The sequence below is a fragment of the Patiria miniata genome, unplaced genomic scaffold, assembly GCF_015706575.1.
Source record: "Patiria miniata isolate m_02_andy unplaced genomic scaffold, ASM1570657v1 HiC_scaffold_13, whole genome shotgun sequence".
In the NCBI taxonomy this organism is placed as follows: domain Eukaryota; kingdom Metazoa; phylum Echinodermata; class Asteroidea; order Valvatida; family Asterinidae; genus Patiria; species Patiria miniata.
Window position 1 is genome coordinate 13,343,215 of NW_024037051.1, and position 25,940 is coordinate 13,369,154.

Sequence of the window (25,940 nt, forward strand, 5' to 3'; positions counted from 1 at the left end):
GCTGAGAATGATATTATGACTACAAGCAAGAGAAGCAAGTATTTCGTCATAACTTAGTCCCAACTAAAGTAATGCCTAATCAAATGGAGACGCGGTGTGTCCGGAGCCGCGGTAGCCTTGATGTCTGCCGGAAATTTGAGGGGGGGGGGGATGAAAAAAATAACTAAATAAATGTAACAAAAACAAAAGAAAACTTTCCCCAAAAACAATTCCCCCCAAAAATAATAACTTTAAAAACACTGAAAAAAAAAACACCTTACAAAAAACCCAAAAAACTTTCCCCAAAAAAAATCAATAAAAAAAAAAATCCAAAAGTTACTACAAATTACGGAGCCCCTAAAGGGACATCCAAAATTATTTTTTATCTCGTGCGCACGACATAATATCTCGTGCGCAACACATATATCGTGCACACGAGATAAAAAATAATTTTGAATGTCCCTTAAAGGGGCTCCGTAAAATAGACTGCGCGGCCTTTATGAAACCATGGACCAAGAAACGGCACTTCCGCTATGGCCTGAAATCGTTCTTGTACATTATGGACATGAAGTACGGTGCTTTGCCCTTCACTCGTTCCCCCCCCCCCCCCCCCCCCCCCCCCCCCCCCCCCCCCCCCCCCCCCCCCCCCCCGCCCTGCAAACAGGCAATGCCCGCGTAACAAACCTTCGTTTCGTAAAGTTTCAAAAAAAAAAAAAAAATTAAAAAAAAAAATTGAAAAAAAATGTTGGCACTAACGGGCTTTCGTAGGTAAACAATCACGTCCATTCTTCCGTAAATAAACACGTCTATTATTTTTTTTAACTGCATTAGTCCTCATCAGGTGGTCCCCACGGAACTCGTGAAACCAAGAATGCAAGTCGAAAGGAACACAAATGAATACCCCCTCCCCCACCACCACACACATCTGTTAACAATGTTTGGGTAAACGAGCTTTTTGGTTATTTTAGCATGACAAAACTTGGAAAAAAGGGAACTTTTCATTTTCGTTGTTCATTCAACAAATTTTTTTTTAATAATTGGTTTCCCATTCATTGTAAAAGTGGATTTTCCAAACATTGCAAATTCGAAAAACTGGGGAGAAAGTGTTGTTTTTGTCTTGATTATTATTGTTAATTTAACTAAAATTACAGTGCATTTATTTATGTTTTTAATAACCAACTGTTGTTTGTATTTTCTCCTTTAAAAAAAACCACAAAGCAATAACCACCAAATTGGCTCCCGGCGGCTGCCCCTCTGACAAAGTGGTGTATGCATCAGCCGCTTTATCACACCGTGAGGTAGTCATCTGGAAGGAACCAGAAGGTGTTAGAGGCAAAAGCCAGCCAATAAGGCAAGTACATTTATTAAAAAAAAAATATGATAGCAACTCTTTAACTTCAAACCATGGGAGTAATAACGGGTCGAATGTGGGCGCGTACTTTGCGTAAGTTTAAGTCCTTTTGCTGTCAGGTGACGTCTTTAAGGGTCAGGTGACTTCTTTCTTTCGTCATCTGGCGGCATCTGGCCAATCAGATCCCTTCAGTCGGGACAATCCGACTGTTGTGCACTTTCTTGTGATGTGCGCAATCTGAAGAATGCGCATACACATTCTTATGATTGCGCATCTGGATCGTTGCGCAATCTTCGCAAAAGAACCCTCTTCCAGATAATTGAGCGCACATTCTTAAGAATGCGCGACAAGATGGTCTTGTCGCTGCCGAGCACCGGCTGCGCTTGGCAAGTCTAGCTGCATCCTAGTTCACTGATTCTTAACAATTATACTGTTGCAACGCAAGGTCACTTACCTAGCTAGGAAAAGATTTCGCTCGTACCCCCCCCCCCCCCCCCCCCCCCCGCCCTGCAAACAGGACGCTGGGATACTTTGATGAGCTTCACAGAATCTTGTGAAGGAAGTGGCCTATGACCTATGTATAAAGCATCTGGCCGGTGTGGACGGTAATTCTGTCCCCTGGTAAAAGTGTCCGGGGGACAGAATTACCTAGGTAAAAGTGTCCCCCCTGTCCCGTTAATTCTGTCCCCCTCCAGGTAATTCTGTCCCCCCTGGTTTTGCACGCATAAGTTGTTATATTGATGTTATTATAATGAATTCAGCGCACAGGGTATACATTTTTAGATTTTTCCACCCTTCATCAATGATTATCAAAATGAAATTAACGTTTAAATGTTAATCAACCGATCTATGTTTCTGCAAGAAAGCAGAAAAGGCACGCGTAGTAATACTCAACCTCTAGCGCGCGCACGCCCTCCGTAGTTGTGCTTTGCCGTAAGCACCATTCCCGATTTAGCAAGGCGCCGCGCAAAAACAGTTAATAACTTTACTAATATACAGCCTAGACTTGTGACGTTGCACGGGGACACATTTACCAGGGGGACACATTTAACGTCGTGCAGGGGGACAGATTTACCTAGAGGGGGACAGGTTAACCTAGGTAAAAGTGTCCCCCCGGACAGATTTACCGGGTCACGACCCGGTAAATCTGTCCGGGGGGACACATTTACCAGGGGGGACAGAATTACCTGCCACACCGGCTGCAGCTGTTCAAGACCGCAGTTAGACAATGTGCGCAAATGCTATCCGAAAACTTCCCATAGAATTGCGCGCATTCCATACCGGATGTGATTTCTGTTTCATTGCGGACCATGTGGACAACATTTTGAGCGTCGCATAATGCATCCGACCGTTCGTGATTCGAAACGGAGCGTGCGGCAGTTGGGTCGGCCCAACTAGTTTTATATATAGTTAGGACTGGAGTAGTCTTGGGTCCAAGACCTTCCTGTTGTTTATTCCTCGATCACATCACTCTCACAAACGATCGCTGATGGAGGGCGCTATCTCGAGACGAACCGCTAGCATCCACGAACCGCTATTATCCTGTGATAGCGGTTCGTCTCGAGATAGCGCCCTCTATCAGCGATCGTTTGTGAGAGTGATCGGACGTACGTACGTTGACGCACGGTCCGCGATTGATGTGATCGAGGAATAAATCTTTGACCCAAGACTAGGACTGGAGTTGCGCCGGATGCTTCATGCTTGATAGATTAAATGTTCCGCGGCAACCTCGTCCCAAGTGCTTACTTTAATTCCAACCTCGTTTCCAATAGTAAACCCTGGATAGGAAACTTTCTTCCTGTATCCTGATTGGATACCGCAATTGGCTAGTAATGGATTTTTATCGTGTACTTGGTGCTTTTATTCACAACGCGCAGTACGTGTTTTTGCGATCATTCGTCCACGGCTCCACGCCTTCTCGAAAATATTAATTTTCTTTTCAATTTGCTCATTTATGATTATGAAATATGATACTGCATGTTGTCTCGATAAGATCGTTACAGTTTGATTTCAAAAATCGTGTTTTCGTAACTCACGCCGTGCTCGCGCTGCTACGAATTGACTCTGTTTTTACCCCAGACACTGCATACAAAAACAAACGCTAATGTGTAACGCATATCCAGACACCAGACTGTTCCTCATTTGCATACGTGTTCAAAAATCTTGCACATGCAAATGATCCAATACCAGGGTGAGAGAGCAAGTAGTGGTGGTTGGTACTACTCGACACCCTGGGGACGAGGTTGGTTCCGCGGCGCTGCCACCGTGTATTCGTCGTGCATGCATGCCGCAAGGCTGGCCGGTCACGTGGTACTACCTAGTTGGATGAGTTGTCCAGCTGCTGGGTTTTATTGTCCACACTAGTGTGGCTGCGGTTAGTCCGAAAATTTGGGACTCAATACTGTGTATGAGAGTCCCAAAACTTAAGGTATCCATATCATGCAAAAGTTTGTGCTGCATAAAAAAACCATTGTGAATCAAATTTGCAAGCTTCTTACTCACTACAGTTTCTTCAATAATCCCCGAAACTTTTGCCTCGCAAAATTGCTGTTGTGAGCATCAATAATTCAGCTTTTAAATCTAATTTTACAGAGCTAAGAGTTATCGAAATCCGAACGTGAGACATCACGTTGATGTGTACTGCAGTGTATTGTGCAAAAAGACTCCTCAGCTATAACATTTTCATCGTGTAGATAAAACAGCGCCCTCTTGTTGATCTGAGTAAATGCAAAATGTTTCATTTTTAACAGAGGGCGCTATGTTCATTTGGCCATCGATTAAAAAACAAGTAAGCTGCAAGGCTTTTCCTACACCTACCCAGAATACATTGGGAATCACACACCCATTTCCAGAGCATGGAGATTGCCGTGGATGGTTTTTGAACTGCCAAAAACTTGCCTTAAAATTGGATTTAAGGTCTCAAATTTCGCATGTGACATGCTTGCAACTATATCTACCCTTGGGTACCTAGTTGGGAGCACCTAGTTGTGTGGGCATTAATTAGCCTGATGGTGAGTAAAAAAAAACGTCAGTAGTAATTTTGTACTCCTAGAACTATGATGCTCCGCGTGAGCGGAGCCTCGATAGACACAGAACCCCGCAAAATTGTTTGCAGCACAAAACACCAATTAAAGCTATAGTCCATCATTTGTAATTAGTGCATTTTGTTCGTTTGAAGCAACAACAGTGTTCAAAATCTAATGAAAAACGTGCTGAACAACTTACTTGATGAAGTATCAGCTCAGCTTCAGCTTTATATTCCCAGAAAAACAGCATTCTAGGATCTCAATTTCAAATCAAAAGTTGCTAAATCATGTTTCGAATTGTTTTGAATTGCAGCTTTACGCGATGTCGCGCACTGATCCGACGAATTATAGCAACCGAGAGCGCCTGTGCGTCGTTCCAATGCTTGTGCGCGCTGCGCCGAATAACAAAACGAACTACTAATTTAAATTTTCCTACGGTGCTTCTTAAGACGCACCGTTGGAAATGCCTTCTTTCGTTGATTTCTTCAAAATGAGAGGTTGCCAGAAAGGATAATTTCACAGGGAGTTTAGTCCCCTTACTATCTTTCAACCAGTATGTTTTTCAACAATAATTACGCCAGTTACTTTTTAATTACGCCAGTTACTTTTTTGGATAGCTGCAAATGATGGACTCGGGCTTTAAGTACAAAAACGTCCATCAAAACAGAGACATTTCCCACAGAACCGCTGCACAGTTTGCCCCTAAACTTCATACAATACCTCATGACATACTCACGTTATGTGCATTCAACAAACATCGGTGGATTCTGTCTGTTTTTTCGGCAAAAATGATGAAAAATATGCCCTTTCCGCACTGAGCCAACCTGACACTTGAAACGTGCACGCGCGCAGAATGATCACAGTCATTTTCGGTTCGATCGCGATCGCTCGGAGCGCGCCGCGGGGGGTACGTACTTGCACTTGTACGCATGCGCATACTATCGTTCCGCTCTACACCCATTGATCTCCATATATGGAGATCAATGTCTACACCATACCCCCCGCGGCGCGCTCCGAGCGATCGAACCGAAAATGACTGCGATAATTATTCTGCGCGCGTGCTCGTTTCAAGTGTTAGGTTGGCTCAGTGCGGAAAGGGCATATTTTTCATCATTTTTGCCGAAAACAGACAGAATCCACCGATGTTTGTTGAGTGCACATAACGTGAGTATGTCATGAGGTATTGTTCGAAGTTTAGGGGCAATCTGTGCAGCGGTTCTGTGGGAAATGCCTCTGTTTTGATGGACGTTTTTGTACTTAATTGGTGTTTTGTGCTGCAAACAATTTTGCGGAGTTCTGTGTCTATGAGGCTCCGCTCACGCGGAGCATCATAGTTCTAGGAGTAGTAATTTTGCACGTTTTTATGCACTCATCACGGTCCCAGTCTGGGCCGCGGTATGTCATGTATGTCTGCTGCGCAGTGAACCTCTGAAACAATGAAAGGTGCAAAACTAAATCAGGCCCACTTTACTCACAGTTTAGCCAGCAAATTTCTCCAAAAATTCCACTGGGGCAAAGAAAATGTCCTCAGTATTTCACCAACCAAGTTTGCAGACTCAATTCAACTTTTAAAGGAGACTTTTCTTCAATATTTTGCACATTTGAGGGAAGTCAACTCCCAAGTGATTTCAAAATGGGGCTAAATACTAGACTTGTACGTCCAACCATGGTCCAACTATTTAAAAAGACTGACCTCTTCATTCAGTGTCAATAGTCTGGTGGCTTGACTATGGAGACATGTGTAGTAAATTGAGACTATAGTTCCCACTAGTCCGAGTAACTTGGACCCAACTTATCGCCTTTTTTTAACATTTGGACATGGTCTGGCGATAGTGGGGTCCAAGCTAATACCGCGACCTGGACAACACCGTCCCAAAAACCAACATTTTCCAACAAGTTACTCGGACTAAGTTCCCACATGTTTCTAAAATTCTTTTGGCATGGTTGATTGATGCAGTACTGAAGCTGTGTTGGACTGGTTGTTTTAGGTGCCAGTCTATTTTCTTGTTTTGCATGTTTTCAATACCTTAAGTTTTGGGACTCTCATACACAGTATTGAGAGTCCCAGTCCCAGGTTCGATAGTCCGAATGCACAAAATTTCCATAAGAGGGGGTTCGTACGTTAGTCCGAAAATATAATAAGGTTCGTTAATCCAAACATTTGATGCAATAGTCCGAAGGTTCTTTAATCCTAAGATTCATTCATCCGAAGGTTCAATAGTCGGAATTTAGAAAAATTGGTTAAGTCCGAAGGTTCATTATTCCGAATTGACAATAAGGTTCGATAGTCCGAAAACACTTTAAGGTTCGATAGTCCGAATCGACAATGAGGTCCGACAATCCGAATCAACAGTAAGGTCCGATAGTCCGAAGTGTCATAATGACGAACCGTATTGCCCATTCGGACTATCGAACCTTATTCTCAATTCGGACTCTCAAGCCTTATCATCTATTCGAACTATCGAACCTTCGGATTAATTAACCTTATTCTATTTTTGGACTAATGCACCCTTCGGACTATCGAATCTACGGATTATCGAACCTTCGGACTATGAGCCTTCGGACTAACGAACCTTCGGACTAAATGACCCTTCGTACTAAAGAACCTTCAAATTATCGAACTTTCGGACTATCGGGCTGTAACCATAATGAGACTGGTTTGAAAATGTCTACATGTAAGTTTTTTCTTAGTAAATACTTCAATGTTTTCCCTGCTAAATTAAATTTGACTTTTTAGGACAAATTATCACTTTCTGATGGCTGATAAAGTGATAGGTCACTGAAGGGAAAAATTAGTGATAGCCAGATATGGGAATCTTTCCTTTTTTTGTTTTTGTTTTGGTAGTTTGAGGAGAGATGATGATGGCCCAGCAAATGGTGGCTACTTCAGTGCCAATTGGTCACCGTACATCATTAGATACTCAACAAAGGAAGGCATCAACCTTTGCACATTCACAGTCACAGTGAGGAGTAAGTGTTTTAAGATTTAAAGACTGAGATTGCAGTCAGGGAACCTAGCAAAAGATCTTTGGAGTGTTTTGTACCAACTCTCTTCAGCTCTTACTCACTTGTTATAGATAATAATAATAATAATATATACAGTGTAGTGCTTATATAGGGCTTTATACCAAAGGTCTCAAAGCGCTTCACAATTATTACCCCTGTTCATCAGGCCATGAGACCAGTTTCTGCAGCAGCTCAAGATCAGCGCAATCTGGTCTCTACCTTCACAGGTACCCATTAACTCCTGGGTGGAGAGAGGCAATTGTAGTAAAGTGTCTTGCCCAAGAACACAAGCACCATGTTCCCCGTCCGGGTTCGAACCCACGTACTGCGGCAAGTGAGTCGAAAACCGTAACCATTGGACCACAGCGCTCCCACAGTTATACATGCTTTTTCTACATTCTTCCTCTTTCTCTTTAGTAAAGAGATGCGGACTCCACCAACCGGTCTCCTGGGGCACTGTTTTCTGTTCCCATGGCGACATGTTTGGCTCACAATGTTCCATCAGCTGTATGAACGGCTACTCCAGGAGCGGGGCATCCCAACGCACTTGCCGATCCTGTAGAAGGTGGTCTGGTGCTGAACCAAGATGCACACGTAAGAACAAATTAGAATTTGTAATGATACATTGTACATTGATCGATTTCGAAGGAGAAGATAACACTGTTTACATGATCACTGTGGACTTTGTGTTGGAAAGGGGATCCACAGGTATGCAAGGCAGCTTTACATGTATATGTGCCATACCTAAATCAGACCAACTCGGCATGACTTGGCACAGAAAGATGTTATGTTTACTTTCATTTCAGGGAATTTTGTTAAAGTAATTAGTTACAAGGCAAATAGGATCATTAATTTGCTCATCATGCATTTTGTTTCCAATGATAACACCACTCAAAATCCAACGAAGAGTACCTGTTGAGGTTTCAGCTTGGTCATTGGTGGATATTACACTTTTCAAAGAAACGCTGAGAAAAAAAATACTCGCAACCAATTGATCACAAAACATGATTTTGTCCATAGCATTCTGTATTTATAAAAATCAATCAGTTGACTGATCCTTGGAAATCACTATATATTTCTTCTGATATGCATGGCAGCAAGCCAGACAGAATAATTTCACAGTGTGATTAGTACCAGTACAATCTTTGATCCAAGTAAGCTATTTGATAATAATTTGGTAGGTTAAATGCAAATGAAAATGGTAAATCCAAATGATCCTATAACTTGCCATTAACATACTGATCTATTATTTTAAGATTACCTTTTTATACACCCTGTGCACTGAGTCAGCTAGGAGCCTGAGCCCCAATCTGTGACTTGTATGTTTCCAAAATAGATTTGATGTTCCTTTGCATGGTGACAGGGAGACGTGGGAGAAAAATCATGCATATAGCGACTGTCTCTAATTGATGCATAATGTCACTTGTCCAAAAATGTGGGTTTTTTTGGTTCACATTCCAGGAATTCAGTGTCCGTCTCTACCTGGGGCTTCCTGCTCAAATGGCTTCTGGTACAACAGTATCTGCACCCACTCATGCCCTCGTCCTGGCTACAGCTTTGCCGCAGGACAGAGTGGCACCAGGGTCTGCCGAGCTGACGGCTCATGGACTGGTTCACCCGCAACTTGTGTAGGTCAGTAATCAGTCTAATGCTCACTTAATCTGAATCAACTACCAAATATGACTGCTTCTTTTTGTCAAAGTGTGGGGAACAAAGATGTTGTAAGTTTCCAATAAGAATTTAAGGAGAGGGCATCTGAAGACTTGGATTAATTAGACTATTGAGAGATGTTGCGTTTTCAAGCCACCCATAGGACTAATAATGAGTCTAGCATTGATATGAAGCATGCTGTGCGTAATTTCAAGGCTTTACTGCTGTGCTTTGCAGATGTGCAAGATCCAACACTGACCTGCCCAGACACCATCAGAACTTTCGCAGCTGCGTCTCAGACCTCCGCAACTGTCAACTGGAACCTGCCCCAAGTGAGGGACAACTCTGGAGATGCCATCGTCCCTGAGCTGACAACAGGTCTGCCGCCTGGCTCAGTGTTCAGTAGAGGGCCTCACGCCATCAGTTACCGGGCCCAAGATGAAGCTCGCAACACTGCAACATGCTCATTCTCTGTCATTGTCCAAGGTCAGAGAGTAACCTGAATATCACTGGATGTTATATAATCATACACACTACTACAAGCCCAAAAATAGAAAATGGAAAAGAAAAATTGGTTGTCCGCTTAAGCAGTTCAGTGTCATATTCCAGTCCAGCATGTAAATCAGCTAGGGGTGAGATTTTTCAGGATTTTTCCTTATTCAGATTTTTTTGTCAGGACTTTTTGGCAGGGTTTTTCTTGATTTCAGGATTTTTAACGATTTTTAAAGGTATTTTTACATATGAATGTTTATATAGAACAAAAGAAGTGAGTATTGTAAGGGGATCCTTTAGGCAAATACAAACATATATCATAGACCTTACATTGCTCTGGGGCCTTCAGCTGCCCCCAAACTCTCTGCCAAATGCCAATTATTTTGTGTTGTTTTAAATTTACCCCCAATCACACCCCTGGTAAACTTGGTAAATGTTTTACATTGTATAAGGTAATGCACACCCCCTTGCCCTTGCTGGCACCTGCTGATGTCCAGCTTAATTTGAGTGTGGCACATTCCAGACTAATGTGACTTAAAATTACATGATGTCTAACTATCGCGACTTACACATGGTATCGCACTGTGTTTAACTTTACCCTTGAACCCTTGTCATTGCAGTGATCCAGTGTGCAGATCTCTCCTACCACACTGGCCAGAGGAGGACGTGTTCATCACAGTTCAACTACGGCTCTGTCTGCGAGTTTGAATGTCGGTCAGGCTTTGTGTTGACCGGTGGTCAGGCGAGTATTGGATGTCGGAGACAAGGAGATACAGGAGTGTGGAGTGCACAGCAGCCAACCTGCCAAGGTCAGTACAAGAATACAGCACTGTACAGGGTGAGTCCAAAAAGCGGAACCCAAACCCCAAAAATTATATTTCATATTTGAAAAAATATGTAGCACCAAAAAGCTACTTTTGGATGAAAAAAATTTCTCAATCCGTTAAAAAATATCAACATTTAAACACAATGGCCCTAAAACCTGTCTCGTCCAAAAAAAGCGATTTCAACAATCGTCACAATTGTCTTCAAACATCTCCAGTGATGAAATCTTAGTTTAAACGTTAACAATATGCAACAAAGTCCTTTTGAAGGCCCGTCTTTTAAAAAGGAGATTTTATAAATCATATTGTTTGCCTAACCAGGGTTGTTCATCAAAATATTGTGTGCTACAGTTGGTGACAGTTGTTGAAACAGGTATTCTGTGTCATTTTCTTTTTTTTTCAAAACAGTCAAAACACACAAAAAATTGATTTTTTTTGGATGAGAGAAGTTTTAGGGTCATTGCGTTTAAATGGTGATATTCTTGAACGGATTGAGCAATTTCAGTAGTTTCTTCATTTAGAAGTAGCTTTTGAAATGGGCTTTCCATTCATTATTATTTTTGGTGCTACATGTTTTTTTGGGTTTGGGTTCCGCATTTTTCGACTCGCCCTGTAGAATTGTTAAATAATTTGACTGCATGTGGTAAGTCAGCTGTGTGTATGTGTGAGTATGGCTGTATTTTGAAAGTATCAAAAGATCTTGAATGAAGACATTGACATCATGGTAAACTGCCAACATAAGGCTCAGTTGGTAGAGCATTGGAACGGCAATCCAGTGTTAGCAGGTTCACTTTCCGCTGCTGTCAATTTCTTTGTCCAACTTAAAATTATTAGAAGATCTTGTGATTTAACTTGAGTGAAAAATGAAGTACGTGAACAGGCCTATATTTTTGTTTTTGGCTTTTTCGCAAATTTCCGTGTTAATTTGAAGAAATTTCTTTGGCCTAACAAACAAAAAACACTGCAAATATATTGAGAGGTACATCGTTTGGTGAGTAAGAACTATGTGAATATTTTTATGAACAGAAATTCATCCGCTTCCAGTGGAACCATTTGTTTTTACTTGAACCCAAAAACATCCTTTCGGGTTTTATAAGTTTCATTATACTTCAGTATATTTCATCACAGTGCATCCAGAATCCAACATTTTCCGGGGCCTTAAAGCGGGCTCCTGGCCCTGTGGCCCCACTTCGTAAGGGCTCGGAAAATAAAACAAAACATACACGAAGGCATGTACTAAATGCAAGAAAGCAGCCTTGCATCAATAATATTTACATGCGATGTCATGCAAAATGATAGAATCCTTTTTCTAGAATTAAATGGAACCAAAAATGGAGATAAAAATACAGGGTTCTCCACTTTTCAGTACAGTTAAATGTTTTAAGAGCAACAGTATATTCTAAACAAATAATGAAATGAATTGTCTTTGTAATCTCAAAAAACTTTTTCTAAACAAGTCAAATGAAAGTGGCCAGGAAATTGCCTCAGATTGCACCATGGCATCCATATTCCAAATTAAGCCACGACGTAAAGGGCTTTGTGCTCCGCTTTCGCAATAATTTTGTCTGTCCTTTAGAAATTCGAACACCCCCTGGCAAAAGTTTGTTCCAGCGGCAGTGGGGTGCGTCAAAAAACACGAATTCCAAATGTCGGTACCATTGTTTTAGTGAAGTTCTGCATGTAGCACTTTCAAAAACTAACATATGAAAGCCAAATTCAAAAGCTTTGTTTGAGTACAAGAATCATTCAAATCACTCACATACTTTTCAAGTTACGGAATTTTTAGCGCAACCACCCTTTTAAAGTTCTGTCTACGGATCACAAAAAGGTAAATGTTCTTTCTGCAAAACGAAAACAATTCAAATAGGGATGTGTGTGAATGGTTTTTGTTTTGCTGAAAAAACGCACACCTTTTTTGGGGGGACAGAACTTTAAAACGGTGGTTGTGTTTAAAATTGTGTAACTTGAAAAGTACATGAGTGATTTGAATGATTCTTGTACTAAAGGAAAGCTTATGAATTGGGCTTTCATATTCTAGATTTTGAAAGTGTTACATGCAGAACTTCACTAAAACAGTAGTCCCGACATTTGGGTGTTTTTGTTTTTTTTGTTTTTTACTTACCCTGCATATTGCAATTGTCCATATTTGTAGCTGTAACCTGCACTGCATTGACCGCCCCAGTCAACGGTGCATTTTTCGGCAACACTCCCTGCTCGACAGCCTATGACACTTGGTGTCATTTTACATGCAATGCCGGGTACCAGCTGACTGGCAGTGGAGTCCGTCGCTGTCTAGCACAGCATGGAGCAGCTCAGGGATACTGGGATGGCTATGAGGCTCGCTGCGAAGGTACGTACGTACTTCACATCCAATTATGGCACATTAATAAATACCTTGGAGAGTTGATGGTTTCTGATTGGTCAAAACTCGATCACGTGGCCGGGCATTAACGGTGATAAAGACCAAGCGAAAAAATGGCCCCTGAACCAGCATTGATCCAGCCCCATGGAAGGCAATGATTGGCCAAATTTACAACAGTCATACGGCAGCTTGTAACAATACAGCACTGCACATGTGCTCAACCACCTTCGTGTGAGACTGACGCGTGCGTACGCAACACAGTTGCTATGGGTGCGCACGCGCGTAAGGAAGTTTTAAAACGACTGGACATCGTACATACAGCAGTGCAGTATACTGAGGATGTTTATGACGAAAGCGTAGATCTACGATTTATTTTCTTTTTAAAAACACTTCGCCCAACGACATATTTACCTTTCCTAAACCAAACATCTTTGTAATTCTGGACACAAGGAGTGTGTAAACAAAATATCAGCTTCCTCCATCAGGTAAAAATATGAAAACATTGTTGTAATTTGTTTCGCTACGGCAGCAGAAGTCCAAACCCTGGACGTCGTACGCGTACGCAATGAAGACGTTGTCCAGCACAGCCTGGGCCCGGCTGTGTTGTATATAACAACGCTTATCGAAGAGACAAGGTACCACGCATAAGTTAAAATATGGCCCATGAACATGAACACAAAAAAGTCTGGAAATATCACCGAAAGAAAGTCACAAAATTGGAGCATTTTAAATGTTTATTTCGTTAAAAAGGTATTTATTAATGGGAATAACAGTGTGAGGATCCGGTCTTCACTGCATGATAATGACCCGGTTTGGGGGTGACCGCTGTTAATGGACCTTGACTTCGTCTCGGTCCATTAACAGCGGTCACCCCCAAGCCCGGTCATTATCACGCAGTGAAGACCGGCTCCTCACACTGTTATTCCCTTAGTAATGACCAATATACTGTGCACATTGTTTCATCATTCATTCTGATAAATATTACAGTCACAAGTCCAGTCTGCTACAGAATGCGAAAATTAAGGATTTCAAATGAGTACAATGCAAAATAAACCTTTGAAAAAAAAATCAAAAGTTTTGAGGCCATTTCATGGAGACGTCGTTCATAGTTTACATATTTCATGACTCTATAGTACACATATTTGGGGCAAAAGTTCATTTCCGTGAAACGCTGTGGTAACTTTATCAACTTTGTATATAAGTAGTCTTGTAATTGAGTCAGTTTATATATTTAGGGTCCAAAGTTTGACATTTTCATGTCCTGTTAACTTTGGTACTCTGGAATTTGCCATTCAGATATCTTTAAGAATGACTTCAAACAATTTTTTTTTTTTGGGGGGGGGGGTATTTCATTTTTCCATTCAATTGCTCAAGGAGGACGCAACATTGATGCATCCACAATTATTTAAAACATCGATGTCGGGACAATTAGAAATAAAGTGGACCCAAATTTATAGCATGACCGATATACACACAAGCTTTGACACTGTAATTTCTTATGTGTCATTAAATATCTAAAGCATTTTATTGCCCGGTGCAATCAAACACAAAATTCCATCTCATAAAACACGATGTGAGCCAATCTTGGCATGTGATGGAAGCAGTCTTGTCAGTCTTTGATGCATTTTCCTCTCTGAGGCCATATTATCTAAGCACTAGTGTTGACTAAATTTCAAAACTTTCTTTCTCTCTATTCAGTGCAAACCTGTCCGCGAGCCTACATCCCTGCCAATGCTTACGTCAGCAACTCACAGGATTGCCCAGCTACTGATCTGATCCCATCAGGGACTACATGCCGCTATGCCTGCCGACCAGGCCATGTACTGACTGGGTCTACTGAGGTGACGTGTAGCAACGATGGAAACTGGAACTCGGCCTTCCCATATTGTCAAGGTAATTAAGGAGATTATAACTGTTGATCATTGTTATTAACTCGGATGGCATTATTAAGCATTTACTTGGAATTCCATAGTTTGTCCAACAAACAGAATTGAAGAATTTTTTCCATCAGACTTTTAGGCGAAGTAAAAAAAAAACATGTTTCTCGTCCCCGCCGCTTCCTTTTTGGAGGCCGCCTGGATTTTTTTATTATTTTTTTATTTTTGAAAAATGTAGTTAAAAAACACCAAAAAAGTCCACAAATTCATCGGAAAATAAATACCAATACCAATACAACTCTAAATGACACTGTAAATATGTTCAGTTCTCTTGTCCAACTTGTCTTTCATTTTTAAAAGTGTCCTTGAACAGTGGAACACCAACGGTTGCAGGAAATTTTAAAATGGCGGCCATCTTGAAAAAAATAAAACTAAAAGGCCCCGCTTCCTCCCTTTTTTAAAAAGCCCCGGACGAGAAACATGTTTTTTTTTTACTTCGCCTTATGAAAAATTAACTTTAGTTTTCAAACAAATATTTCAGGAATCTCTTCAACATGTTTGTCTTGAGACCATATCTTTGTGGTAGTGTGACCTGTTTGCTGGTTTTAGCTGGAGTGATGTTTTGAAGCTTAATGCTCGTAGTATATTCCAACTCAAATATTATTTTGCTTTGAGCAAATTTGTTGATAAAAAGAACAAGTTGTAATTCTTTTTTTTAAATTTAGTTTTTGTTTATTCAGCATCTGTAACTTGTTGTTCGTGATTGAGTTATTACGTTAAAAGCTTTGCTCTGATAAATGTTAGACAATATGCAAAATGTTTTGATATATAATCTATATATATAAGAGAGAGTTTAACTCGGCCTCCGAGACGATGTTTGCTCATGAAAGGATCTGAGACTGCGGGCTCCCGCGGCGCCAAAATCGCTCCACGTCCGTGGAAAAATGCGGAGGGTGTCTTCCGCCGGGTCGGACGCTTCGGGTCGTCCTGATTTTCCCGTACGGACCGGCGATCCGTTTCGTCGATTTTTCATGACTGCGTTTTGCGCAGGAATTTGCCGTCGTGTGCGCTTTCACGTTGAATGCCTGGCCGCCCCCTGTGCTGGCTTTTCTGCATGTCTAGACTGTGCGAGGTCAGCGGCTTCGACGAAGGGGTTGCGTTTACGTGTTCTACTTGGCTGTTCTGCAAAAGTGTTCACCAAACGGTAGCATATGGGGTGACCTTGGCAAAATATTTTTTGTCCATGGTGCGTGGCCACCAAGTGTCCCTATTCTTTCATGTGCTTCGCTTGCCGCCCCTGCGCCGAGTGCAACGAATACTCACAATGACTACACATTAGTATGCCTTGCGCGGTCTGACCAATCGAAAGTCTACACTGCGTAGTACTTCCGGGCTATGCGTAAAACCGTCGATGGCAATGCATACTGAAGCCTGCTCTACGCCCTGGAAACGAGGTTGGGTCTACGGTGCTCGCTATTTGAAGCACAAGCATGTGACGTGATATAGTGCTCTGTTGCTTCCATCATGCGTTTATAGCTCCATGCATCCACCAAGGCTGAGCATTGTGAGTTCGCTGCTCGCCACGTATAATTCAGTGTCGCGTTATAATTTCGGGGGCCTGTTTGGGATCAATGAAGGATCGATGCATTGCTTCAAATATCGTGATCTGAAACGCAGTCGCAAAAAAATGGACAAAAAAGTGTCCGACCCGGCAGAAGACACCCTCCACTTTTGTCCACGGACGTGAAGCCGCGGTCTCGGATCCTTTCAGGAGCAAACATTTCTCGAAGGCCGAGTAAAACTTGCTCTTATATAGATGGTTGAACCAACTTGAATAAAAGTTGAATCAACTTTTTCCTCACAGACGGTCTCGCAAATTGTAAGAAGTTCAAGTTTACGTTTGTTGAAGAGTCCAATACTGAAACTTAATTATGACCTTCCTCCATGATTCAGACCGTTTGTAATTTTATGGTAACACTCAACATTTTCATTTCAAATGACACCTTCACGTTTTATTGCAGTATGATTTATTGTCAAAACTGTACAATCAGCCTTCACCTGTGTACTACGGTAACCTTTTCACTACGTTTTCCAAATGCTACTACCTCACAAAATGCCAATTTAACAGACCAACGGGAACATAAACAGACAGTTGTCATGGTACATAATTATCATGTGCGTAAATCAACAGGGGGCAGGGGGAACCCACCCCCTCCCCCACACATTTTGAAGGGGGGCCATTGTTTGGTCCCCCCCACTTTTTCTTCCCCAAATAAAAATTGTAGCCTACAATAATGATTCAGAAAGATTTCCATATACGAAGTTCACTCAACACCCTGTGTACAAACCCTATGAGATTGGACTGAACAATTCTAAGTGTTTTCTAAGAAAATGCTTGTATTTTCTCACTGCTCAAATTGACTTTGATGACATGAAATTGCTATCTGGGGGCTTGTTAGTCAATACAGAGGAAAATTAGTGAACTTCGTATATGGAAATCTTTCCAATGATTCTATTGCTCAGAATACATGCAGCTGATTCAATTACTCCAAACTCAAAACTTTAAAAGATGATCTTTTGCTCCAATTGGTTTTAGTGGTCAGAAATTGTCTCAGATCACGCCACAGAAATTGCTTTTCTATAACTGCATGTCTCCCTAACTATATCCCCCATTTACATTTAACTCCCCACATTTTCATCCCCAACACTACGCCCTACCCCATCTATGATCAGGTATTAAAATCAGCTTGTATTAAATAAGTGTGTAAAACCATCAAATTTTACCCAATTTTAATATATATGTCTTGTCAATTTTTGAATTGTTCGCAGTTATCACCTGTGACAGCAGTGAACTGCCCTCACCACAGAACGGCTTCAAAAATGGCTGCCCCCACGCAGAGGAAACCTACAGCACGACGTGCATGCTGGGTTGCAATCTGGGCTACATGCCCACCCAGCCTACTTACGTCATGTGTACTGACGACGGGAATGGCATGGCAACGTGGGATGCTAACACAATCATGTGCGAAGGTATGTACAGATATGTGACTAATCCCTCATTTCTTATTGACTTCGTGCGCAAGTACCCCCTCAACGATTACAAAGAGAGAGTTGGGGAAGACCACTGTGTGGGACTCTCAGACGCATTGCCATCGCATGCCTGATGCTCACGCATGGACACTACGGGTGTGTGCAGATTTGAATTAAAATTAGCTGCACATACTTGGGGCAATGCACGTGGGAGGTAAGTGGTGTATCCCCATCTCCCTCCACCTATTCTCACTTGGTCTCATGGAAGTGGTCACAATGCGCCAACTACTGTATATGTATGTACACAGTCCATACAAATTAGTTATATTTCAATTTTCTAGATTTAAACTTCCCTTAAACAGACCCTTCAAGACATTTCAAAATATATCATTTGGTCGTCATTCTGTAATTTTAGGGTCCAAAGTGTGACATTATTCCTGTCCCCGTTACTGCAGTTCTTTGGAATTTGCCATTCACGAGTCATTAAGATTGACTTTAATTGATTTGTTATTTGCTGGGTAGGTAGTTTGCTATTTATAATCACTCTTGGAGGATGAGTGCCTAACGTAGTGCATCAGAATTATGAAAACACAGATGTGATTGGCAAGGAAAACAAGTGCACTTTTAATTTATAGAATTACCCATCATGTTTATTGCAGCCATATGTACTCCAAGGAATGCACAATCAGAGACATTCCTCCTTTTAAACTTTAAAGGAGTGGCCCTGCTGTTATCTGATGATGCATCCTGCAACTCTCTCTAATTGAGAATCTTTTGGATAAGCTTAAACAATCTTAGGGCTATCGTTTCGGTTTGCGGTAACACCATGTGGTAATAACTACTGCTTAGAAGATATTAGTTCTGAGAAGAACTTGTCCTGCTTATTATCAACTTTGCTAAGTAGTTTTTTGTTCTGTTTAGAACAGTCCTCCTGACGATGACTAGAGCAGGCTAGTCGAAACGTTGAGACCAAAGACAAGTTCTTTTAGAACTTACAGCAGGACTGTTCTAAACAGAACAAAAAACTACTTAGCAAAGTTGATAATAAGCAGGACAAGTTCTTCTCAGAACTAATATCTTCTAAGCAGTAGTTATTACCACATGGTGTTACCGCAAACCGAAACGATACCGATACCCCACCATGCAAAGCCTCAAATCTTAAATCTTAGGGCTGGCTCATACTTCCAACAAATGTTAGTGCAGTGCAAGTTTTTGAGGTTGTAATTAGAGCGAGTTGAGGCAAGAACTATGGTCAACCATAGTTTGAGACTCCTCTTCACTGGAATGCAGGATGGTTAGACTGCTCCAATCGACAATTAATTAGGAACCTTGGACCGCAGGGCACGGTTCCATCACTGGTTACCAATAGCCATGTGCATCATAGCACATAGCAGGGAGCCAACAACTTGACGATCGGGATGACATTTTGGCCATCATTTGACTAGAGATGTGGGCACGTTGCTATTTAGTTAATCACGAATCAACCACTAGTGGACTAATGGTCCTTGCCTAATGCTGTACAAATATGCGTAGCTTTGCTTGAAAATAGCCTAGTAACTTTGGCCAAGTTCGCGCAAGGACTATAGTTGCCCAATGGTTAACTAACGTTTGCCCGAACTCTGTCTAGTCGACGGTGGTTGACTACGCTAGTCGACTATTTGGAACCAGCCTACTGGGGTTGGTTGCTTCGCTGGTAACCAATAGCCGCGCGCATTCATAACGCAAGCAGAGAGCCAGGATCCAGAAGTTTTGCGATGACATTTTGACCAGCGTTTGACTAGAGACGTTCGCATGTTGCTATCAGTGCGCAGGCGTAAGGTATGTCACAAATCAACGACTAGTCGACTAATGGTCCTTGCCCGAACTTGGACCAGACTGCACAGCATGCCTCAATGTTCGATTTTGCTTGGTTTACACACAGCGGTCCAATGTGATCCACTGGAGATGCCCGGAGCACCAGGCTACATGGCTTTGTCCTGCATACTCAATGGAGTGGCGGTGACGGATACAGACCAGATGCAGAGTTATGGCACTATCTGTGTGGCGTCATGTGATCTGGGATTCACCAGTAGCGGCTCACTGAGTCGTACATGTCAGCTGAATGGCCAATGGAATGGTGTCCCTTTACAGTGCATAGGTATGTTCTTTTGACATTTCTGTTTTGCATGAATGACACCCCACATTTTTGGTTCGTTTTTAAATATCAACAGATATATTTCAACCCACTTTGTTTCTATATCAACAGTTTTTATACCTCAACCCACTTTGTTTCTACAGAGTGGATAAAAAACAACAACATTTTTTTGCTAATTGGAACAGAAGTAGGGCACATGTGAATCAAAGGGAGATATCTTCTGTTAGGGTTGAATCTCCTCTTTAAAATGACACCCTGGTCGACTGTCATTACATTCACGGTTGACTGAGCAGTGACCAATTTTATGAAAGGGTCTATTTAGAGAATTGTGCCACTTTTTAATTGTGGTTTTTGTTGTGTCAATTGTCACAGAGTGAAAGGCTATGGTTGCCAATCAAGGCAGGTGGGGGGGGGGGGGAGTCATTTCACCATGAAAAGTGGTGCAATTCTCTAAATAGACCCTTTCATAAAATTGGTCACTGCTCAGTCAACCGTGAATGTAAGGACATGATCAGGGTGTCATTTTAAAGAGGAGATTCAACCCTAACAGAGGATACATGTATCTTCCTTTGATTAACATGTGCCCTACTTTTGTTCCAATTAGCAATAATATCTCGGTTTCTTTTTTTTATCCACCCTGTATATCAACAGATGTAACGCCACCCACTTTGTTTCTATATCATTAGCACCCGATTTCATCAAACTCTTCGTAACTTACGATGTATCGCAGCGATGCGACGCGTCATATCTCTACGATGTGTCGCAGCTGGGACGGGTCCTGCGATCCATTTCACGATACACATCGTAAGTGCGACGCATCGAAGGGGTATTTATAGCACAACTCGGTGACTGTTTTATGTATTAAGTCAGCATACAGTAAATAGTCGTCTGATATTCAAGAAACAGTCGTAGGATCTCAGCTTGAAATTTGTTAAAACGTAAAACAAAATGGCGGCCGTGCGATGCAAATTTGAAGGAAAATAAGCTCTCATTGGACTGTATAGCTACTTTGAAATTTCGACTCTAATATTCCGGTCTAATTCATAATTATTCAATGAATTTTCTATTTACAACTTCACACACATTGCCTCGGTATTATAATCTCGTTAATGTAATGTTTATGGCATAAAACTGGCTTAGAAATGACTTTTCTTATTTTGTGATGACCACAAGACACGTCGTAACTTGCGACGTGTTTTAAGCCGTTGTCAAGGAACTTAGGACGTGTTCAACACATTGCAACTTTCGTGAAATGGATGATACGACGCGTCGTGAGTTGCGACGTGTTACACGTCATAACTCGAGTTGCGACGTGTCGCAGGACTTAGTGAAATCGGGTGCAGATATAACCCCACCCAATTTGTATGTTTCCAATATCATCAGATTAACTCCACCCATTTTGTAAGTCTCCACTATCAACAAATATAACACCACCCAATTTGTATGTTTCCAATATCATCGGATATAACTCCACCCATTTTGTATGTTTCCAATATCATCAGATATAACTCCACCCATTTTGTATGTCTCCACTATCAACAAATATAACCCCACCCACTTTGTATGTTTCCAATATCAACAGATATAACCCCACCCACTTTGTATGTTTCCAATATCATCAGATATAACTCCACCCATTTTGTATGTCTCCACTATTAGCAAATATAACCCCACCCACTTTGTATGTTTCCGATATCAACAGCCCCACCCACCTTGTATGTTTTCAATATGAACAGATATAACCCCACCCACATTGTATGTTTCCAATATCAACAGCCCCACCCACCTTGTATGTTTTCAATATGAACAGATATAACCCCACCCACTTTGTATGTTTTTTTTATCTACAGATTTAACCCCCACCCACTTTGTATGTTTCCAATATCAACAGCCCCACCCACTTTTAATGTTTTTATTATGAACAGATATAACCCCACCCACTTTGTATGTTTTCTATATCTACAGATATTACTCCACCCACTTTGTTTCTATATCAACAGATACAACCCCACCCACTTTGTATGTTTTCTTTATTTACAGATTTAACCCCACCCACTTTGTATGTTTCCAATATCAACAGCCTCACCCACTTTGGATGTTTTCAATACGAACAGATAACCCCACCCACTTTGTATGCGTTTTCTATATCTACAGATATTACTCCACCCACTTTGATGTGCCCACCTGATATCACACTGTTTGCAGGACAGGGGACCAGCTTTGCAGTTGTGAGCTACGGGTGGGAACCACTCACAGTAAGGAAGTAACTTTTTTATAGTTACATTGCCTTATTTCTATTGGCACAAACACCTTTTAGACTGTGCATGAACTGTGGATAGTGGTGACTGTTTATTATGGTGTTGGCCAATTTGACTGTATACTTCCTGATGTGAAGTGAAGGGAGGTATAGTCAGAATCAGCCAACAATGAGTTTGCAGAAATTTCGCACTACTTGCCAAAAAATTAAGCAGGCTGTACTTATTTGATTACACATCATACATATAACGAGTTGTTTCCAAACCCCATTTCGTTACCTTTTAGAATCCCACCCTCTCTTATAGTTGCCCAAAGTCAGTTTCAGTTGCTGTTACGTATTTAAACACAATTTATACAGCAAAAAAAAAACCCAACATAAGGCCAAAAAAAAAAGTCTCCAGTTTCTGGTATGGAGCTTGCCCCAAAAGTGGTGCGGCGACGCGGCTTTTTTTTTTTTTTTTTACCTGTTTTTTTTTTTTTTACCTGTTTTTTTTTTTTTTTTGGCTTCAAATGTCGGCTGATGACTGCAAATGGTGCCCGACTAAACTTAGTGCAAATATATGGGAGTCCAGAGAGGCCACATAAATCTTATTCTCGATCATAACCCCTTCTAAAAACACGTTAAAATTGTGCAGCAGCAGAATTCCAGTCAAACCAGTGAGTTTGGCGGTTTTGAAACATCATCTTGTATTGAAAAAAAATCTTTTTCATTTTGCCAACGCGCATGGCTACGGCGACGCGCGCGCATACCTGAGAAACCGGAGACTTTTTTTTTTTGGCCTAAATGTAGTTTAGAAACAGCCGTTATACTGTGTGTGTGTTCTATAACTGTGCAACTTTGTCACTTGTTTTCAAATAGATATATTGAGTTTTGGAAATAAACTCTTCATATTGATCAAAATTGCATAATAACTCATTTGTAATTAAGACTTTAGTGTGGTACCAACTTGATTTGCAGTAGCTATTGTTGCATAGTGAGTAGTCTAGGAGCTGAACTTCAGGTACTATTTCCATAGTATTACCAACTATTTGGGTGATAGTACATGTGATGCATGTACGAGATAGCTACTTTAAGCTCCTTTACATGTATGAACATCAACCAATAAAGAAGCATGTTCAGCTAGCTCATAATATGTATAAAGTGTAATAATGACGTATACATTTGTGAATCATTTAGGCCATGGACGCTAGCGGTAACATCATCGCGACACTGGTTAGCATCAATGGCCAGCCAGTGCCAGCAAATAGGAGCTCTATTTTCCAGGAAGGGACATATAGTCTAGTCTATAGTGCAGAAGATGGCAGCAATAACGAAGCTGTGTGCAGTGTCGTAGTGAATGTTTTAGGTAACAACAATATCATTGAAGAATATTTGGTCGTGTAAATTTCTAGTAGTTTGACTTACCACTAACCCAGTAACTGATTGTGTGCAGTTTTGCAGTCGATTCCCTATTAAAAAAGTCCATCACAAGTCCAGTCACAATGAAGTCGCATTGGATGAACATTGAAAAGGAATGTGTTTGTGACTAGTTCTCTGGAATAGCTTTTGATTGTGACTTGGTGCTGGATGGCTCGCGTGAATGGACTTTTGGTAACATACGATGGTCTTGACTACAATGAAGATTTTACCCTACTTTTACCTCATTTTTACCGCATTTTGCCTCATTTTACCTCATTTTACCCCACATCGCCTCATTCTACCCCATTTCATTCGAAAGTACTCCATTCATTCAACAATCACCAGGTATTAATGCTGCCATGTACATGTATGACACAGCGCTCTCACCCCATTTGCCCAATTTTATCCAATTTTATCCCATTCATGCAACAGTTGCCAGATGCCCGCCGTTGAACAGTGCGAACAGTGAGACCAGTCTGGTGTCGGGCCAAGGGGAGTGTGATAATGCTGCTGTGTTTGGCTCAGTGTGCAACATCAGCTGTGAGGAAGGTTACACACTGTCGGACGGCAGCCAACAAGTTACAGCTGAGTGCGTCAAGAACATAGCGTCGTCCACAGTGGGTTATTGGCAGAGCCCAGCGGTACAGTGTGTTCGTAAGTATACTCAAGACTGATGAACTTATTCTTTTTTATGCATCTGAAGTGTGCATTTGTGTGCCTTGAGGAGCATATAGGATAGTTGCATTTATCTGAAAAGTAACCTATCAAATTATTATACTAAAAACTTTATTGAATTAAAGATCGTACTAGTACTACCTACCCTGTGAAATTATTCCGTCTGGCTTGCTGTCATTTAGAAGAAATTAAAAAACTACGTGATTTTCATTGATCAGTCAATTGACTGATTATTGGAAATAATGAGTGCTATAGATGAAATTGTTTTTCATGATCAAAGGTTGTGCATAGTTTTTCACTGTATTCTCGATAACTGTCTTAATCACTGAGCTGAAACTTCAGTAGGTTAGGTTTTGAACATTCGTCTTAGGGTTTTGAGTGGGGTTATTATTGGAAACGAACAAAATGCATGAAAAGCATATGATCCTATAATGCCTTTAATTATAAACAAATGTTGTAACGTCATCATTTTGGATACTCTGGGTGCATACTTTGATGATAGAAGTTGGTTGTTTCTTCTGTGTGTTTTTATTTGGTTGTCTTTTTTTATAAGGAACAACAAACCATCAAAACAAGTCAACTTCTGGAGACTAGTAATTGGTTACGATTTTTGGTATCAGGAATATTCATGTTCATTGGAGGATTGTGAACAAGCCTTATATCTTGAATTCAAATCAATCTTCTTTTTTTATTGTTTTTCTTTACCAGCCAACACATGCCGAGTACCAGCCATTCCTAATGGCTACATATTAGGCTGCAGTCGCCGAGAGGTGGATTACCAGTCATTCTGTGCCTTTGTGTGTAATCCTGGTTACCGTAACAACCATACATCCCTGAGTAGGACCACGAGGACTTGTCTGGGGGATGGGACATGGACCGGAGTGCAACCAGTTTGTGAAGGTAGGGCATCACTAAACGGACTTGTCATATAATTTCAGGCAGGTATTTTTTGGTTAAATTGTTTGTCACCTTTATATACCACCCGAAACTGCCCTGCCTTTTTTACTCATGGTATAGAACAAAATTTGAAGCCATTTTGAGATGGCACCTTGTCCACATGCTTGCCATACGCATTCTAAAAGACAAGTTGTGCGCGTATTTTGGTAACGTTCCTATTGGTTGAAAGAGCCTGGCGCCACTGCAAAAATAATGGGTTTTTTTTCGGCCAGCTTCCAAATGTTCAAGGGTTACAAGGTTTTAGAAATAGTTTGTGTGCATTTAGGCTGTACACACAGTGGGTCGTTTTAGTTTCAGCATTGTAACAGATTTTTTAGATTTAGAAGTGTGGTCGGCATTTGTTTGTTTTCTTCTTACTGCAATGAAAGGGGCGTGCTTTTTACATGTAAACTATATGAGTCATAGATTGTTCATGGCATGTTGTAGGTTTGTGGCATTATCTTACACTCTAATATTTTTTTTCCACTTCATTTTGTACTGTTGACCAATCATGTTCATAAAATCCATAGGTAAACAGATAATAGTGTGTGGAGTGTGCAAAAGATCTCTTTTTGAATCACATCAAAGTACAAGTGATCCAATATTATTCTCCATTGCAGCTGTTGTGTGTAATGGCTTACGGAATCTGACCCACGGCACAGTGCAACCAAGTGACTGCTCTACCCAGGCTGAACTTCCTTACAACACTCTGTGTACATTCACATGTGATGATGGATTCTCTCGCAGTGGTCCGTACAGTAAGGTGTGTACTGATCAAAAGGTGTGGAGTGATGCACGCCCAGTCTCTTGCACAGGTAAACTCAATGTTTGTCCTTGTACCGCCCAAAACCGTCCTGCCTGTTACAAGGGCGGATCCAGGGGGGGGGGGGGGCCAAAGGGGGCCATGGCCCCCCCAAAAACAAAACAATTTTTTTTTTTTTTT

The 25,940-nt window shown here is 41.3% G+C and overlaps 1 protein-coding gene across 1 annotated transcript in view; it reads left to right on the plus strand.

The window, feature by feature from the left end:
* Window positions 1-6,682: 6,682 nt before the first annotated feature.
* LOC119721596 (sushi, von Willebrand factor type A, EGF and pentraxin domain-containing protein 1-like) overlaps window positions 6,683-25,940 on the plus strand; it is a 54,070-nt gene continuing 34,812 nt past the window's right edge. Inside the window, exons 1-15 of the mRNA XM_038191676.1 lie at window positions 6,683-6,708; window positions 7,202-7,326; window positions 7,780-7,956; window positions 8,824-8,994; window positions 9,250-9,498; window positions 10,125-10,313; window positions 12,481-12,678; window positions 14,389-14,583; window positions 17,397-17,597; window positions 19,519-19,734; window positions 21,886-21,986; window positions 23,165-23,333; window positions 23,819-24,040; window positions 24,770-24,961; window positions 25,618-25,812. Coding sequence (XP_038047604.1) covers window positions 6,683-6,708; window positions 7,202-7,326; window positions 7,780-7,956; window positions 8,824-8,994; window positions 9,250-9,498; window positions 10,125-10,313; window positions 12,481-12,678; window positions 14,389-14,583; window positions 17,397-17,597; window positions 19,519-19,734; window positions 21,886-21,986; window positions 23,165-23,333; window positions 23,819-24,040; window positions 24,770-24,961; window positions 25,618-25,812 — 2,626 coding nt within the window. The remainder of the gene's footprint in view (window positions 6,709-7,201; window positions 7,327-7,779; window positions 7,957-8,823; window positions 8,995-9,249; window positions 9,499-10,124; window positions 10,314-12,480; window positions 12,679-14,388; window positions 14,584-17,396; window positions 17,598-19,518; window positions 19,735-21,885; window positions 21,987-23,164; window positions 23,334-23,818; window positions 24,041-24,769; window positions 24,962-25,617; window positions 25,813-25,940) is intronic.